Genomic DNA, 17,823 nt, shown 5'->3' with positions numbered 1-17,823 from the left:
CTACCTTTCAAGGTCCATTGACTTTGTCAGCATCTACATCAACATTAAGATTTTGCGTTTAAGCTAGTTTCTCTGAACACCAACCAAACTTGAACCATAGATGTATTTTGGGTAGTACATCTCACCCATGCATCAAATGCTGGATGCGGGCTACCTTACATGGTCCATTGACTTTGTCAGCATCTACATCAACATTAAGATTTTGCGTTTAAGCTAGTTTCTCTGAACACCAACCAAACTTGGACCATAGATGTATTTTGGGTAGTACATCTCACCCATGCATCAAATGCTGGATGCGGCCTACCTTTCATGGTCCATTGACTTTGTCAGCATCTCCATCAACATTAAGTTTTTGCGTTTAAGCTAGCTTCTCTGAAACTATAAGTGCTACCCCAACCAAACTTGACATGTGCATTGATGGTCAAAGCAGGGCACAGGGGAGACCTATCAATCCGAATGGCTTGTATACAAATGTAGTAAGTTATCTTAATACCATTCCATCATGTGTTCCTCAATTTCAGTTTAAACAGATGATCATGTGATATTTGAGGTATTGTAAAAGAGCTGTTTTTGTGATATTCAAGGCAAGCCATAAAGATGATTATGTGATACTTGAGATGAGTTTAGAGTTATGATCATGTGACATGTGAGGTGAGTATGGTAATCATGTTGCTATCTGTTGCAGTGAGGTGGACTTACTAGACTGGGACAACCTGTTGGAGGTCAACATGAGCTTGTCCAAGGTGTTTGTGGTGCCAAACGAGGAGGTGAGGTGTCTTTTATCATTGTGAATCAATGTGATGAAAGAATAATGTCTGTACCAATATCCATGCTTTAACTGTAAAAGAATGGCATTGATTAGGTTGCCTTACAAGCCGCAGCTGTAGGGAATTTCCCTTTAGCTCAGCGGTAGAGCATCGGGCTGGAGAGCCAAGGGTGTTGGGTTCGAGCCCCAGTGACGGCACTATCTTTATCACAATTACTCATTCTACTACATAACATCTGATAACCAAACAATGTACTGACATATATTTAGTCACTGTATGTATATTCTATAGAAGAAGTTTATGGCATACTGTCACTATAAAATGCCTAAAATTCAAAATTCATCTGAATACTTTGTAAAATATAACCCCATTCAACTACAATAATAATTACAACCACAGACAGAGGAATAAGGACAATTATAGGGTGAAGATGGGCATACTGGAATCATGTTGTCCCACAGTCTGTCTTGTCTGTTGATAGGATCTTGGCTGGACAATTAATCCCTCTGTTAACATGTATTTGAAACTTGATGATGGCATTTTCCTTGACTGAAGGTCGTTGTGCCCAGCAAACTTATACCATGTGTATTTACTAAGTTTTTATACTTGGAAATTACCAATCCTGTTTAGAAAACAAATCCTAATTCTAATTGGATGATATCTTGAAAAAGCTGTTCTTAGATACAGCAAAACGGTTTGATATACAATATGGGCACTGTCCCTTTCTTTTCTCACCATCACATCTCCTCAGTATACTTACAATGGTTGTTTCATACAAATTAAAAAAACACATTACACCAGGTTATGCTTTGCAGCTCAAATGCATGTAAATAATGATGAATATACATGTATTATGTACAGGAGGCAAAGTAGTCTAGTGGTAGGAAGCTGGGCTCGTGACCGAAGGGTTGCGGGTTCGAGCCACGCCACGGCACTGTGTTGTATCTTTGAGCAAGATGCTTTACTCCGCTTGTTCCAGTCTACTCAGCTGTAAATGAGTACATGGTTAGGTAGTGCTAGAATTGTAGAATGCTAGCTGTGAGCTCTGAAGTGGCAGCACCGGCTATATGCTCCCCAGGGAGTTCAGAAAGATGTTGGCTGGTTGCAAAGGCCCTATAACCACGGATAATAATTTGTGAACCGCTTTGGTCTCAGACGACCTACGAACTAGGTTGTTGGTTAGCTGTATATAAGAACCTCCAATTATTACAATTATTATTATTAATTATGTAACTTCCTTCAGCTCCCTTTTCACTCTTTTCTGGATATTTCCAATTTCGTATATGATAATGGACATTTATATATATATTTGTAAACTACCTGTATATATGTATCATATTAAGGCAATCATTTTGAATCTCAGTACATGTATGTTTAGATTTCAGCTTTAAGTGATAATTATGAATGTACCACTGATTTAGATATCGTTTTAAATTGTCAGTCTCATGAAGGTTGTTGATCTATCTAAGTCCTGGTATCCATTTAGTCAATGAAGAAACCGTCCTACTTTGAAATTGGATCCTTGTGTTTTACAGTAACATAGAAAAAAGATATCAATGTCTTTATAATGTATAAACTTAAGCAATTAAAACGTTGTCTTATCCTTAAAGTTGTTTTATCTATTGTAGCCAAAAGTTCTTCATTTGTAATTACCTCGTAAGAGTTTTGTTGGCACTTTTACCCTTATTATTTATTTGTACATATGCTTCATATAAAGACCCGCCTCTTCATGTCTGCATTTTAGGCTCCTTGCACAGACGCCCTGCACACACCACCCTTTATATATTCAATTATATGCATATTGAGATGATTATCTTCTTATCTTCTTACTCAAGGTATAATGATAATTAATGTATGCCTTTTGTGTTTATCAATTAGACTTAATACTATTATCCATATGTTGTAAAACGCTTATTTTACAAATTATATAGGGCACTATATAAATATTGTATATTATTTTGACTTTCACCGTGCCAAGATATGTATTGAAAAGGTCACTTCTAGTGCAGGTCAAAAGGTCGATGGGGTCTGTAACTTGATTGTTACTTGTGCCAGGGGAGGTAACTCATGCAGTAAATGTGCAATTTGGCCTAGGTAGTTCCAAATAAAGGTTGTTCCTTAAATAACACAAGTTATTCAATAGAACTTGTATTATACTTATTATTTTAGAATATTTTTAGACTTGGATTTTCATTTTTCAATTTTAGTGCCACTGGTGAGTCGGGATGAAATGGCAATATTTTTACTTTGTTTGACTTTCTGCAATGAATCAATGAATATTTAAAAAAGTGCTTCAAATAGTTTGATTTTTTCAAACTTTATTTGAATATTATTAACTTGTAGCTCATCTTTTACTTTTTAAAATGCATTTTAACCAATTGACTATCAGAAACTAAAGTCCTAAAGCATATAACCATCGACCATGGCATACTTTATAAACGTCTGGAACACTCTTATGGAGTGACTGATACCGCACTATGCTGGATACAGTCATACCTGAGTGAACGACGACAGTGTGTTGCCATCGGATCTGCCACCTCACATGACAAAGTACTAGATTTTGGGGTTGCTCAAGGGTCGGTGTTAGGACCACGAAAATATTGTATGTACTCCAAACCGATTGGAGAGATTTGTCGTCGCCATAGCCTTCGCTATCATTGCTATGCTGATGACACACAAATTTACATGGTCATAAAACCACAGGACAGTTGGAATACAGTCTCAGAAAGTCTGGAAGCTTGTCTGACAGATATCAGTATCTGGATGAACGCCAACATGCTTAAACTTAATCAGGAAAAGACGGAACTAATCGTCTTTTCCCCAAAGTGTCAGCAAACAATGGCTCTCCAGCTCAAGGTTGGTGCCAGAACTATTGAGACTGTTCCAGCTGTTAAAAACCTAGGGGTATACTTTGACAGTTCTCTGAACATGGAGAAACAAGTGAACGCTATTGCCAAATCCTGTTACTACCAGATCAGGAACATCGGCTGTATTCGGCAGTTTCTAACTGCAGATGCATGCAAGATTTTGGTGCATTCACTTGTTACCTCTCGGTTGGATTATGGTAACGCCCTGCTCTGTGGTATATCTGACAAACTAACTAGTCGTCTGCAGAGGGTCCAGAACACTGCAGCACGGCTAGTTACTCGTACTCGAAAGAGAGAGCACATCACACCTGCGCTTTATTCGTTGCACTGGTTACCTGTACGATACAGGTCGCAGTACAAAATTCTGGTATACACATACAAGGCACTGAATGGAACAGCTCCTCAGTACCTACAGGAACTTGTTACCCTGTATCAGCCGTCAAGATCACTGCGGTCGGAGTCAGAATCTTTGTTGTGTGTCCCAAAATCTCGTACTGTGACCTACGGAAACAGATGCTTTGGGAGGGTTTCGGCTACGTTGTGGAATAGCTTACCATCTGCTATTAGGAAGTCAAATACCCTGGCCAAGTTCAAGAGGGACATAAAAACTCACCTCTTCACGTCTGCATTTTAGAATCTTTGCAAAGACGTCATGTAAATACCACCCTTTTATTTGTTCAATTATGTGCACATTGCTTGTTAAATGTATGAAAGTGATTGCAAGCCTTTGTTGTTTGTTTTCACAATTATAACTATTACTATTATCCATATGTTGTAAAGCGCCTTAGAGTAATTTTACAAATTATATAGGGCGCTATATAAATGCCACAAATCTTTCTCCCTTTTTAATTAACCTTCTTTATATCATTTTTTTTTTCTTTCTGGGTTATTTACGCTGGCTTAAAGTTTTCACAATTTGGACAAAAATATTTAAAAAAAATATATACAATTTCATAATCTAGACATGTGACAGTTTTTAGCAAAGAGACAGGACACCTAGCATATAGAGTGTCAAATAGTAAGTGTATCTTGTTATCATCGACAAAACTTGCCGGTACATGTGTGATATACTCTTTAAAAATTAATTGTTACAACCACACACTCGCTTTTTAAAGATGACATTATGGCGAAGTTTATCATTTTATTTTTATCCCTTGTCTTATTATACGGCCTATCATATTTTTGCGATCACGTTATCAAATCGCAAAATCTTGGAAATATCCTGCTATATGGTAGTTTGTTTAATATAACAGGGCCATGCAAGTCTGCTTAAAGCCCTGAGAGTCTATTTTCACATCTTACTACTTTTATAGTCTCGGTTATCAAACAGTAATTATTTGAGTTATACCCCTTTATGAATTTGATGCATGTTGTTCAAGAATGCATCGCAACAATTTCATATTATGTTGGAAGCCTTAAATGAATTCGCAAACTTTGAAGATTTTTCAGTTTAGGAGATCTTTATCGTCTCTTCAAAACACTGGTGTTCAGTCAATAAGCCATGGTCATGTGTTTTATCTATAACAAAAGTATATGTTTACTTTTTACCAACATATGTGTGAACTTCATGTCTAATTAATTTGGACGTTTGTACAGACAGGGCAACTGGAGCCTTTAGTGACATCTCTATCTGTAGAGGAAGAGGAACAGATGAAAAACATGTTAGGACGCCTCAATACTATTGCCAAGGTACAAAACCAATTGCTATGTTACTGTTTTTCGGGTGAGAACACCATTGCCATGTCAAAGTTTTCGAGGTGAAAACATGATTGACATAGCAATAATTCCAAGGTGAAATATAATTGTCATGCAATTGTTTTCAGGTGAAAAAACCTTGCCATGTATTCAAGGTGAAAACATCATTGTCATGCTAAAAAATATGTTCACTTGCATACAAGTGTATGTAAAAATTAACTTCAATATCTCTGTTTTAAAAAATATTCATCAACAGAACAATATATTACAACACAAAAATTATTTTTTGAAAAGAAAGCAGCTTAATAAGAGGTTTGATTGAGGTTTTTGATTGAGTTGAGCAGGATCTTCAAGATACTTTCTTACTAACTTTCAATGACTCTATAAAAATTGGTGTTGGTTATAAATTGTGTTTCCTTGTTGACCTACAGTATGCGACAGAGAAGGGGGTGAGAGTGATGGTTGATGCTGAGCAGACCTATTTCCAGCCAGCCATCAGTCGCCTGTGTATGGAAATGATGAGGCGGTTCAACAGGGAACAGACTGTGATCTTCAACACCTACCAGTGCTACCTAAAGGTACTGTCATTGCTTGCTTCTCGTAGAAAACCAAAAGTACATAAGTCTGTGGAACTCTTATTTGTTGTGGAATTTATATACTGTATAATGTGAAATGTTCGTTGTGTATAAACATTTGTGGTTTTCGTGGTTGCTATTGAACCACGAAAATAAACGCAACAAATTGGAATGATATACGTGTCTACTATTTATTAATAAAAGATATCCACGAAAGTTTGTACCACAAAACAATCTTCTAACCACGAAGGAAAGTCCACACAAACATTTGTGTGTTATACACAAGGGAAATATCTGTATGAACATTGATACGGTGTGTGTGTAAATGCATCACCAACAGTAGTTATACCTAGTACATGTACCATGATTGGGTTACTGTGATCATCATCAAAGGTCAAATTATTGCTTGATTTTCTCTTATTCCATGTCAGCTCCATGAGATCGATATGTATTTATGATATCTTGATGAAACTTGAATAAATTCCATCATCACCCACAGAAGGTATGGTGTGTATTGGTAGTTGGTTAATGTGACCTTGAACTCAGGGTCAAAGGTCAGATAAGTGCATAATTTTCAGTAAAGTTTTTAGTATTTTCTGCTATTATCTGTTAAGATTTACATATAAAATGTAGTCCATTGTATGGTTGAGTAAATATCTAAGTGTACGTAGCAAAGTTGTACCCACATTTCATTTCACTCTACCAGCAGTTCGCTTGCATCTGACTAAAAAACCTGCAGATTTAATTGCAGTGAATCAAAAGAATTGTGACAGATATCATTTCTGATATATCATTTCTGATATCTGTCCTGGTGTGAATAGACATATGAGTTTTATCAAGTTGATAGACTCCAAAATCTCACTGGCAAAATTTGATAAAAGCCTCTTAGTGAAAGGTTTGGTAAACAAGGGAAATCTTTTAAAAAATAACATTAAAAATTAGTTTGATTTTGAGCTCAGAAAAAATGAGGATCTTTCACATCTTTATAACAAAGATAGGAGGAGATACAAATCTAATTAATACCATTTAGCTATAGAGCTGTTTTTCAAGATAAAGTCAAGATAAAGCAAAGAGTTACTAAAATTTGCAAGTTATTCATCTTTCATCTTGATTTTGTGAATTTACAATTCTTGTATAACAACATTGGTTAAGTGTAAAATTGGCAGTATATAATATAGGTCCAGGCTTTTGCCCCTAGAATTTATTTTTTATGTATGTTTTTATAGATGTATTTTTGTTTCCAAACACTAAGATTTGGAGCAATTATAATTCTGTAAAATGCACAACAAAGTATGTTTTATTTGGAACACATCTGCAGAAACAGACATGGTAAAAATACTTCATATATTGATGGTACTCTTTTCTTAATGCTATGTGTCTACCATTGGCTATGATCACACGGAGTGCTGATGTATTTTTACAGAGTGCGTACAATAACGCCTGTTTAGACATGGACTTGGCACGTCGAGAGGACTTCTACTTCGGGGCCAAGTTGGTTCGTGGAGCATACATGGAGCAGGTACAGTAGTTTATACACTTTCATTGTCAAATGAGTTCGGTTTTATATATAAGACTTTCGTTTCACTGACTGTGTGAGATGTATGTTTTTTCTAACACTGGAGAAAGATTTAAGAAAATTTAAGGAGAATAAATGAAATGTCTATTTGATTGCACCAGGAGAGAGATCGAGCAGCCGAGATTGGATATGAGGACCCCATCAATCCTTCCTACGAGGCTACGTCAGACATGTACCATCATACCCTGGAGGAAGTGATGAAACAGATCAACTGTAGAGAACGCGGCAAGATCGCAGTGATGGTCGCCAGTCACAATGAGGATACAGTCAGATATACCGTAGAAAAGTAAGTCAGCCATGTTTACTGTCAGTAGGAGAGAGAATGTGGCAAGATCGCAGTGATGGTCGCTAGTCACAATGAGGATACAGTCAGATATACCGTAGAAAAGTAAGTCACACATGTTTACTGTCAGTAGGAGAGAGAACGTGGCAAGATGGCAGTGATGGTCGCCAGTCACAATGAGGATACAGTCAGATATACCGTAGAAAAGTAAGTCACACATGTTTACTGTCAGTAGGCTTTGTTTCTAGAGTGATTTGTATATCATTTCATCAACAAATAATTTATATAGATTGGAACTTATTCATTAATTATTGTAATCAAGTAAATTATACAGTTCAGTGTCAATCCACAGTAAAAATTGAAATATTCATAGGTGATAAAAAATTATTTAGAAAAGACTTGAATTCCCACTTAAAAAACCTGGCAGAACCAGGTGGTCAAGAAAAGTAAGTATTTTCAGCTTCACATGTGGTAGGTTTCATGATGTTTTCTACTAAATTTATTGTTTTGTAAGTTCTTACATCATGGTGGCAGGATGTACAAATGTAGATTTAGGGCGACTTGATAGGAGCTTGTTACCCTGTAGCAGCCGTCACGATCACTGCGGTCAGAGTCAGAATCTTTGTTGTGTGTCCCAAAATCTGGTACTGTGACCTACGGAAACAAATGCTTTGGGAGGGTTTTGGCTACGTTGTGGAATAGCTTACCATCTGCTATTAGAAAGTCAAATGCCAAGTTCAAGAGGGACATCAAAACTCACCTCTTCACGTCTGCATTTTAGAATCCTTGCAAAGACGTCATTTAAATACCACCCTTTTATTTGTTCAATTATGTGCACATTGCTTGCTTAAATGTATAAAAGTGCTTCGAATGTAATGCTACAATTGTTTAAATACCCAATGAGAGATGCAGGCCCTCTGGGCCTCTTGTTTCCTATTATACACTAGATCATCTGTGCTACATTATGTCTGATTGGTTTAAATATATCACATGACCAGGGGACAAAGCGCCGTGTATTCCCCATACAAGTGAGTCTCCCTCGTGCAATTGAGTTTCTGTCATACAGTGATTTTTTTCTCTTGAAGCCTCATTTGAAGATCTCTGATGCGGGATGTACATGTGTTCTTCACAACTTCAAAGGATAGCTGCAAGTAATTAGTAGTCTAAATGATCTTAACTGATGTAGTAGGAAACATGAATATTTGTTTCCTCAAGATAAATCAAGTTTCCCGAGGACGAATGTCCCCCTTCATATTTACATAATCATCTCTGTTGCGACATGACAGAACAAAATCTTTATGCAAAGATAAAAACACTAAAAAGGTGACTTTTGTATATTACAGGATGAAGGAGTTTCAAATCCGGCCAGCTGATCGCCTCATCTGTTTCGGCCAGCTGCTGGGCATGTGTGATCAAGTCAGTTTCCCTTTAGGTAAGGGACATCAGAGAAATATATTGCTGTGAAAAGTATCTAGGGTGTAGGCCTACATGAATGTCTTTGTTCTTAATGCAGGTATATAAGTATTATATGTTCATGATTTTGGTGATCAAATTGAAATTAGAAATTAAGTCAATGTGAACTCGCCTTAAATGAATACATTTGTGTGAGTGAACTATCACAATTCATAATCCACTTACTTCTAAATAATACATTAATTTTGTGTTCAATTCACGATGAACAGGTCAGGCCGGTTACTCTGTTTATAAGTACGTACCCTATGGCCCAGTAGAGGAGGTGCTTCCCTACTTGTCTCGTCGAGCGATGGAGAATCGTGGCATCTTGAAGAAAGTGAAAAAGGAGAAAAAACTTCTGGCAAGTGAATTGAAGAGGAGAATTTTATCCGGCCAGCTTGTATACAATCCGGCAAAGCATATCCCCTCCTAATAACACTATCTATACACGTAGGATGTGCTGCTCAATATGTTGGTAAATGTTTCGTAGATATATAGATATATAGTTGTACTCAATCTGTTGTTTTTGGAGCTAAGTAAGTCTCCCAAGTGATGGGGCTTAGCTGTTTTTACTAACTGCTGATATTAATTATATTATTTTATAATCATCACGAAAAGAAAAGATTTATACAAGATACATATATAAGATGGCCACCAAAACTTTTGATATCATGGTTGTTTTGACACGAACCAAATTAAAGACGGCCACCATTGATTCTGATTGATTGATGTGTCATATCAACATAAAGTGCTGAAACATCTTTTGTGTCAAATTTGCTCAAATTTTACAGATATTTTTTCTGTACTTCCCCCAAGTTGATATTGATAATACTTTTGTGTAACAAATTCTCACCTTGCACTTGGAAAATCTTTTCCCCATTTGGGAGACTTTCGTAATCATCCCTATAAGATAAGCACTGTGTTGTTAAAAACCATCTAAATGAAATACATGCGATATGATGTTTGGTTCACCAGTAACAAAGAGTTTCTGTCAGGTAATAGTGACTTTTTGATCATTTATTTACTTTTAATGACTTCTTCTTAAGACCTATAAGGCCTCTGGTCATGATATTTGACATGGTAAGTGCCATCTATCAACATTGTTTAACTTAATTACATCAACCGATATTCAAAGTCAAGGGTCAAATGTGTCAAATATTTCAAATATTTAAAAATATTCAAATATTTCAAATGTTTCCTCACATGAATCACAAGGTCTGAAATCTTGAAGACTAGTTGCAGAAAATACAACTAGAAAAACCACCAAATACCAGGAACATTTCATGGTTTAAGACATGAAAAGTGGACATAAAATTGATATGAACTGAAATTGCCAGATTATTTCAGATTATTGTATTTTGTGGTTTACAAACATTCCCAATGTTATTGTTGTTGTCACTTGCATGGTTTTTTTTTCCTGAAAAACATATATTATGTTGATTGAATGATACAAGTGGTTAAGGGAAGACAACGTATCACCAAAATCTTCTATTTTGAACAGAACTTGAGGGCAAACTAACAATTTGTCTTAAGAGGATGATGTGCATGATTGTATATTTATTGTTTATTGATTTTGAACTGTACAAGTTATAACACACTTTAGATGTGTGATAACGCTATGTGCTTTTCTTTAGTCATTAAGCTTTTTTGGGGTAGTTGGTGATCTTTTTAACAGTTTACATAAAAGTTAAGCTTTTCATTTGAAATGAAACCATTTTTTCTTTCAAAAACGGTCAAACTTAAGATATCAAGCCAGATTATTTCAGGACCTTGAAGAAAATGTAGACAGTAGTTTGGTAGTGATTTTTACATATACCTACAAGAATATATTTATCTTAGAATTGTCATGAGTCTTCTAAGTCAATGAGATAAGGATTTTTTTTATTATTATTTTGTCAACTTGAATCAGTTTGTGATAATGTTTACATCACATCATGCTTTCCCAGTGTTAACAGGGAAATGAGAAACCAATTCTGTTTTTTCTCTTAATCTTTTCTTCAGTCAAAAATAGAATTGTTTGTTAAATTAATATGTTAGAACAAGCTTCACTGTTTGCCAATGTTAAACGCTGTTTTTTCACCCTCCCTCACGAGGGGAAAATTATCACAAAAACAAAAATAACCACACAACATACTAGTCATAGTTCTTACATGTGAAGGTCAAACTTAACCCTTTCACCACTGTAGACCAAAATTGACTCATCCAAATAAATGTATGGTAGAGTCTACTAAAGTAACCTAGGGTTGAAAGGATTAACAAGGGCAAACTTTTGACTGAACAAAAGCTTCCTGGTATACAGTATCTGCCCCTTGTTGTATAAATTAGTGTTTGGTTTAACAGTAAATTGCACTGAATTCTATGATTTTTATAAGTAATAGCTCCCTCTATGTTCATCTACGTGCTTGTCCGACTGTAGTATGAGATATGACTGACAAGTTCGTTTGTTTCATGAATCTATAGCACTATATGTAGGACCCCCTTTAAATTCAGCAATAAACAGCTGTTAACAGAATTGTCCGCTGTATAAGTCGGGGTATATGTCGGTGCGGGCTATCTGTTAACATTTTATACATATGCTGCTAATTTGAGGCTGTGCGGGCTATACGGTGTAGCAGGCTATCCGTAGGAAATTACGGTAATATTGGCAAACAATTCATAAAAAAATGTCACTAGAATGTTGTCAATGTATGCATTCTTGTGTAGCTTTCAAATGTGTCGTCAATTTCGTGTATACATTTAAAATGTGTCATCAATTTGTGTGTACCTTTCAAATGTGTCATCAATTTGTGTGTACCTTTCAAATGTGTCATCAAATCATGTGTACCTTTAAAATGTGTCATCAATTTGTGTGTACCTTTCAAATGTGTCATCAATTTGTGTGTACCTTTCAAATGTGCTACCAATAAATCAAAACTTGCATGGAAGGGAGAGGAATGTCAAAGGAAGAAGGATATACCTTTACGATATATATTGAAATTCTTCATAAATCAAATGTGACCTAAATGGGTTTATGATTTTAAATGATTTTAAATCGATTTTATTGGATGTTTTTCGGTATCACAATGCTATTTGATAGTTTGATTTGCTTTTTTGTTCACACTTACTGTGAAGAGCATTTACCGGTTCCTTGATTTTACATTTATTATTGGTTTGCATTTTTTGCTGTGTAAATAACTCCACAAACCACAGATATTTGTAATCGGTGTTATACAGTAGGGATGTTTACCAACATTAATGCTCTTCTGTTGTGCGCGTGCAATAATCGGTTTTATGGATGGAAAAAAGTTGTTTTGTCACTAGAATGTAATAGAGTTTGTATAATTAGCATGCAGTAAATTTTGTACAAATGAAAAGCTATAGACCATCATAAGAAACATTATTAGATGCTTAATGTGTATTGACTTCAGAAAAATATTTACTCAAGCTGTTTATTCAATGATGCTAATCAAACACAACAGAAGTCATCAGTAGGTTCTGCTTAGGCCTCAATTTTGTTGAAGAAACCGTCTTCCTTCACAAATGTCAAACAGAAAGAAAACCGGTGTCAGTTTCTTTATTGCATCCCATACAGGTGGGCCTGTTGAACTAGGGTTGTTCGTTTATAAAATAAGAACATGCCTCAAGGTTTGATTTTGTTTCCTTGCGAGTCATGGCAAAGACCTTTAAGGCCTGCATTAACATTTGCTGGTCCACAATCATAAAAGGAAACATACCGAAAAGGAACTCTTTTTTTTATTGAAGTATAATTTAATGGAAGTATGTTGCTTTTCTAATTTTCAATACAATGTGTGTAATCATGAATCTCAGAAGTGCTAGAAATCTGTTGTATCAATTTGTTGCGTCTGTCAAGCTATTATCAAAAACAAAATCTTCATTGAAAGTGTGCAAAGAAGGGCTACAAATCGGATCAAAAATATATATCAAATCTACCATACGATGAAAGGCTACGAACACTGGGACTGCCTACACTCGAATATAGAAGGGGTAGAACCGACCTCGTAGAAATCTGTAATATCGACCATGTAGACCATGAACATATGCTTAAACCAGCATCAAATATGGGGACCAGGGGGCATCCAAAAAAGCTTTTCAAGAAACCGTTTCGCCTTGAAGTAAACATAAATGTCTTCAGCAATAGAACAATGACAACATGGAACAGTCTACTGGAAATGATTGCTACAGCAATGAGCCTAAACAGCTTTAAAACTTACTGAACAACCATAACATTACCAACAGGGCCAAATTCCGGCCCTCTTTTTACAATTAGTACCATGGACACCACATGTGTTTTTCAAATATGTGAACTTTTACTGATCATTTGGGAGCAAATCAACAAGTGTGAAATGTATACAGTACGTGTGACATCTCCAAAAGCTAAAAAGCTTACAACGATGTATATTATAGGTTTGTCCTTATTACTGAATATGAAGTCCAGGTAGAAGAGCTCTTTGTTGCAATGCTTTTTATATTTTGTAGATTATTTTATATATTTTTTCATGCCAATTAAGGGTGAAATTTACTACAGATTTTGTTCGAAATTCTGTGTATATTATACAATGGAATGCAACAGTAATACTCATTATCTTGTTGACATTATTCCGTCTTTGCGTATTGCAGAGTTATCTTCTCTTGGGAGCAGGTATTGATTGTTACGTCACTTGTTTGTGAGAGTAACGTCATCAAATTTTGAGAAAACGACATAATTTTCTCACACAAACCAATGACGTAACAATCAACGCCTGCTCCCAGGAGAAGATAACTCTGCAATACGCAAAGACGGAATAGCATTTCTGGTATCATCGGTCTCCAATATCTAGTTAAATTCAAACACTAGCGATAATTCTGACAATTTAGAAAAGTATCCAATGCCTAGCTGGAATGTTTTATTTAGTTGCTTTCATTTTGAACTGTGTTACTTAAGTAGTATTCTCCAATTTTGCAGGCGTAGAACTTGCCAAACATGTTCGAAAAACAATCTCTAAATACCCATACATAACATAAACTTAAGTTTACAACAATTATGAAACAGGTTATTACAACTGATATAATCACTCTTGTTTGCCCGGATGTTAGCGTGCGGGGGATCTTAATGTGGGAGGAAACATGATAACCCGGGGAAAACCCACCTTTTAAACCTCCTAGCGATGGATTTTCTACTAGTGATGGGAAAAGATAATTGAAAAATGATTTGAACAAACTTTAATCATTGCCTCACGCTTCATTGTGTTTCCAGTTCTACTGTTAACGGTTTACACTTACTGCTTGGAGTATAATCATTACCTCCCATTATCGCTGCGTAATGAATTGGTTTCTGTGATGTTTCATTCAAAATCGATATGACACATTGCTCATTGATAACACTATTTTTCGCAATATCTGTCTCTTCTTTGTCAAGTTTCCATATTTCTAACATCTTTCCAATAATGCTCACTACAAAAAGCCAAAATATTTACAAAAAAACAAGTAAACCATTCCACATTTATAGGTCAAAGTCATTATTAAATATGTTTCCATACGACATGCATTAAACTTATTTATCAAATGTATGGTTTCCATGTCGAAAGAGGCGACTAAATTTGGGACCTTATCTCTTCTCTCCTTTCTAAATAACTTTCTTCTTCCTAATGTCTCCCTTGACAATGCCTCACTTTTGGCCATTTGTTGAGCGTTCGCCCCTGTGAGGAAGGTTTTGGGTTTTGTCCCCTGGCCGAGACATACCAAAGTCTTTAAAAATGGTAGTTTCTACTCCTGCTTAACGCTCAGCAAATTAGGAGTGGGACGACTGGTTCGCCCGTTGTCAGTATAATGTGACCGGGTGGGGCGGCCTGCTGGGTGTCTTCGGCAGTATGTCTCAGTGAGGTAGCACTATAAAGTCGGCATCAGTTCCGCGCTATCACAAGGAGACAAACACGAACATATCGCAGCCTCCCAAAATACACACACATACACTACACGCATGCATCTTGCACACAGGTGAGGCCGTCCTTAAATGACCTTAGCTGTTAATAGGACGTTAAACAAAATCAAACAAACAAAAAAAATCCATGTCGAAAATATCTTATTTTTGGTTTAGATTCTTTGTCAAAAATTTGAAGTCCATTTATGTTTACAATTTGCATTGTTTTGTTCTTGTCTCCACTTTTCAGGCCCACGTGGTCACCTCATACTTATAGTCAGTATTTGGGCATATTTCATTCACGTGATCAACAAGATACCATTGAAAAGGAGTAATGCATTATTTTTCGATTTCTTTTGAGGTTATCAACGATATATGTTGTTGGAGGAGCTATTCCGTCTTTGCGTATTGCAGAGTTATCTTCTCTTGGGAGCAGGTATTGATTGTTACGTCATTGGTTTGTGCCAGAAAATTACGTCATTTTCTCAAAAATTGATGACGTTACTCTCTCAACCAAGTGACGTAACAATCAATGACTTCTCCCAAGAGAAGATAACTCTGCAATACGCAAAGACGGAATTCAAGTTTGTTGACATCAACAAGCTATTGTTTGCGTTACTATTAATACAAAGTATCCATTATATGCACCTTTTTGGCTGTTATTTTTTTTCGATTCTATTATGCGTCCTTTTTAAAGTTCGGATGCACATCAATTGACAACGATCTGAACGTTTTACTTTAAACATGTATACAAAGAATAGTATTGTAATTTGTCTTGTTTATATAATATATTTACATTATGAATTTAGACAATCCTTAAATGTGATATATAAATATACAAACACATACATGTATATGATATTTTCTGGCAAAGTATGATTTTTAAAATACAGTTGTTTTTTTCTTGTTTCCGCTCATATGATTTCGGGATCAAATTCTTCAATTATTATTCGTCGTACCCTTTTTGGCGGTCAACTACTCGGCATCTAAGAAAATCAGCCGAGTTCTGTTCCGTACCCTTCCTGGTTTAGTGGATGTGTTGGTACTTATATAACGCTAAATTCAGCAAATATCTAGTAAATATTAATGTGTGTCTTTCTAGTATATGCATACATATCAACTTAGTAAATAGATATTGCTAGGTATGACATCACTTATTATAAATATATTGAGCATAATATTTACTATAATATCCGAAATATATCTTATTGAGTGTTGTAAATATCGTTAAAATAATGACGTTATTAGTTTATATAATCCACATTTATATACAAAGGTATATATATATAATCGGATACAAAGATGTTGAAATTTTATTTTTTTGCCAGCATAGCAAAATATATGCTTTCATTTCATTATCAGTTCATTTTACTGTTTATTGCAGAGCGTTTTAAGTGTTTAGTATATTACGGGTTTTCTATTAATTTAGCGAGAACTTGGATTGAATAGACACCAGGGAAATTAGAACCAATCGTCGCTTTGTTCTCGTACACTTTCAACTTCTTCAAAGCTAGGCTCGTGAATCTCAAATTAGATTAGGCTTACCTGGTTCTTTTTAACATGCGAATTGTTTAACTGTTGATAGTTAGCTGTTAAGTTTTGTTTTCTCCTTTCCTTCTATCATGAACCACCACACGTGTTAAAATATGTCCATCAATCACTTGTTTTTATTTTTTTATTGTTTACAGTTGGATGCAAGAATCTCTTTGACATATATGCATCATAATTAGCCCGAGTTTCCTCTGGCCCTGACACCAGACTTGTACATTTTGACAGATAGATGTCTGGTGTGGGGGTTAGCAGTACAATGTGGTATCTTTCTGTTTATATATATTCATTTTTTTTCATTGACTTGAATCTGCAGTGTATTGTTTTACTATGGTCGTTATCCGTTACTGTTTTTATGCACGACCCTGTTTATTTAATGCACATGTGTATATATATGTTGAACCGACATATTTTTTTGGTTTTAGATACTTGTAATTTACATATATACTATTAACAATTATTTTTGTGTTAAATATTTTTTGTTAGGAGTAATAAATGCTTGCTGTATAAACGTTATCTTCTGTAACTGTAATTTACTTTGTCCTTATTTTCAAACAATAAACTTCAACAACTGTTGGTGTGTTACTAGTGTTTATATTTATATAAGTGTTCCGATTACATAACTTAGTAGTATAAATTACAAATTACCTGCCCATTACCATTTATACTCTTAGGTTTTTATATAAAATATATCACTGAAGGGCAAAATAATTTAGATTTCAGTGCATAAACTTCTTTTCTATGATATATGGCAATGGTTGTTCCCCCTTAATGTCAGCTTTATTGATATTTATATACCGTTGAGGCATGCTGAATTTCCCCTCAAGTGCAAAGTGCAACATGTCACATAAAACACATGTTATTATCCTTTAAATATATTTTTCTCAAGGAGTACACATATATATCAACGAAAAAAGCTTGATAGTTTCATTGCAAACAAACAAACAAAAAGAGAAAAAAATATTTTGCCATTGATTGGCAGATTGACATTTCACCGTTTACGAAAAACGATTTAATACTTCATGTAATTTATTTTAAATATTGACTTTTTAAAACTGATCTGCAAAAGATGTGCTAAATTTTACTTGTAAGTACTCTGGGAAATAAATATCAAATCGGCTTGTCATACCTACAGCCTGTTACATATGCAAATTTTTCAACGTT

General features: G+C 35.2%; 1 protein-coding gene across 1 annotated transcript in view; it reads left to right on the top strand.

The window, feature by feature from the left end:
* The window catches only part of LOC110457821 (proline dehydrogenase 1, mitochondrial-like), a 24,748-nt gene extending 14,820 nt beyond the window's left edge, over positions 1-9,928 (top strand). Inside the window, exons 8-14 of the mRNA XM_021509248.1 lie at positions 686-767; positions 5,231-5,323; positions 5,761-5,907; positions 7,328-7,423; positions 7,582-7,766; positions 9,107-9,195; positions 9,446-9,928. Coding sequence (XP_021364923.1) covers positions 686-767; positions 5,231-5,323; positions 5,761-5,907; positions 7,328-7,423; positions 7,582-7,766; positions 9,107-9,195; positions 9,446-9,648 — 895 coding nt within the window. The 3' untranslated portion in view covers positions 9,649-9,928. The remainder of the gene's footprint in view (positions 1-685; positions 768-5,230; positions 5,324-5,760; positions 5,908-7,327; positions 7,424-7,581; positions 7,767-9,106; positions 9,196-9,445) is intronic.
* Positions 9,929-17,823: the final 7,895 nt, after the last annotated feature.

This window comes from Mizuhopecten yessoensis, unplaced genomic scaffold (genome assembly GCF_002113885.1).
Source record: "Mizuhopecten yessoensis strain PY_sf001 unplaced genomic scaffold, ASM211388v2 scaffold9331, whole genome shotgun sequence".
NCBI lineage: Eukaryota > Metazoa > Mollusca > Bivalvia > Pectinida > Pectinidae > Mizuhopecten > Mizuhopecten yessoensis.
Note: the sequence above shows the minus strand (reverse complement) of the source record. Positions and strands in the feature narration are given on the sequence as shown.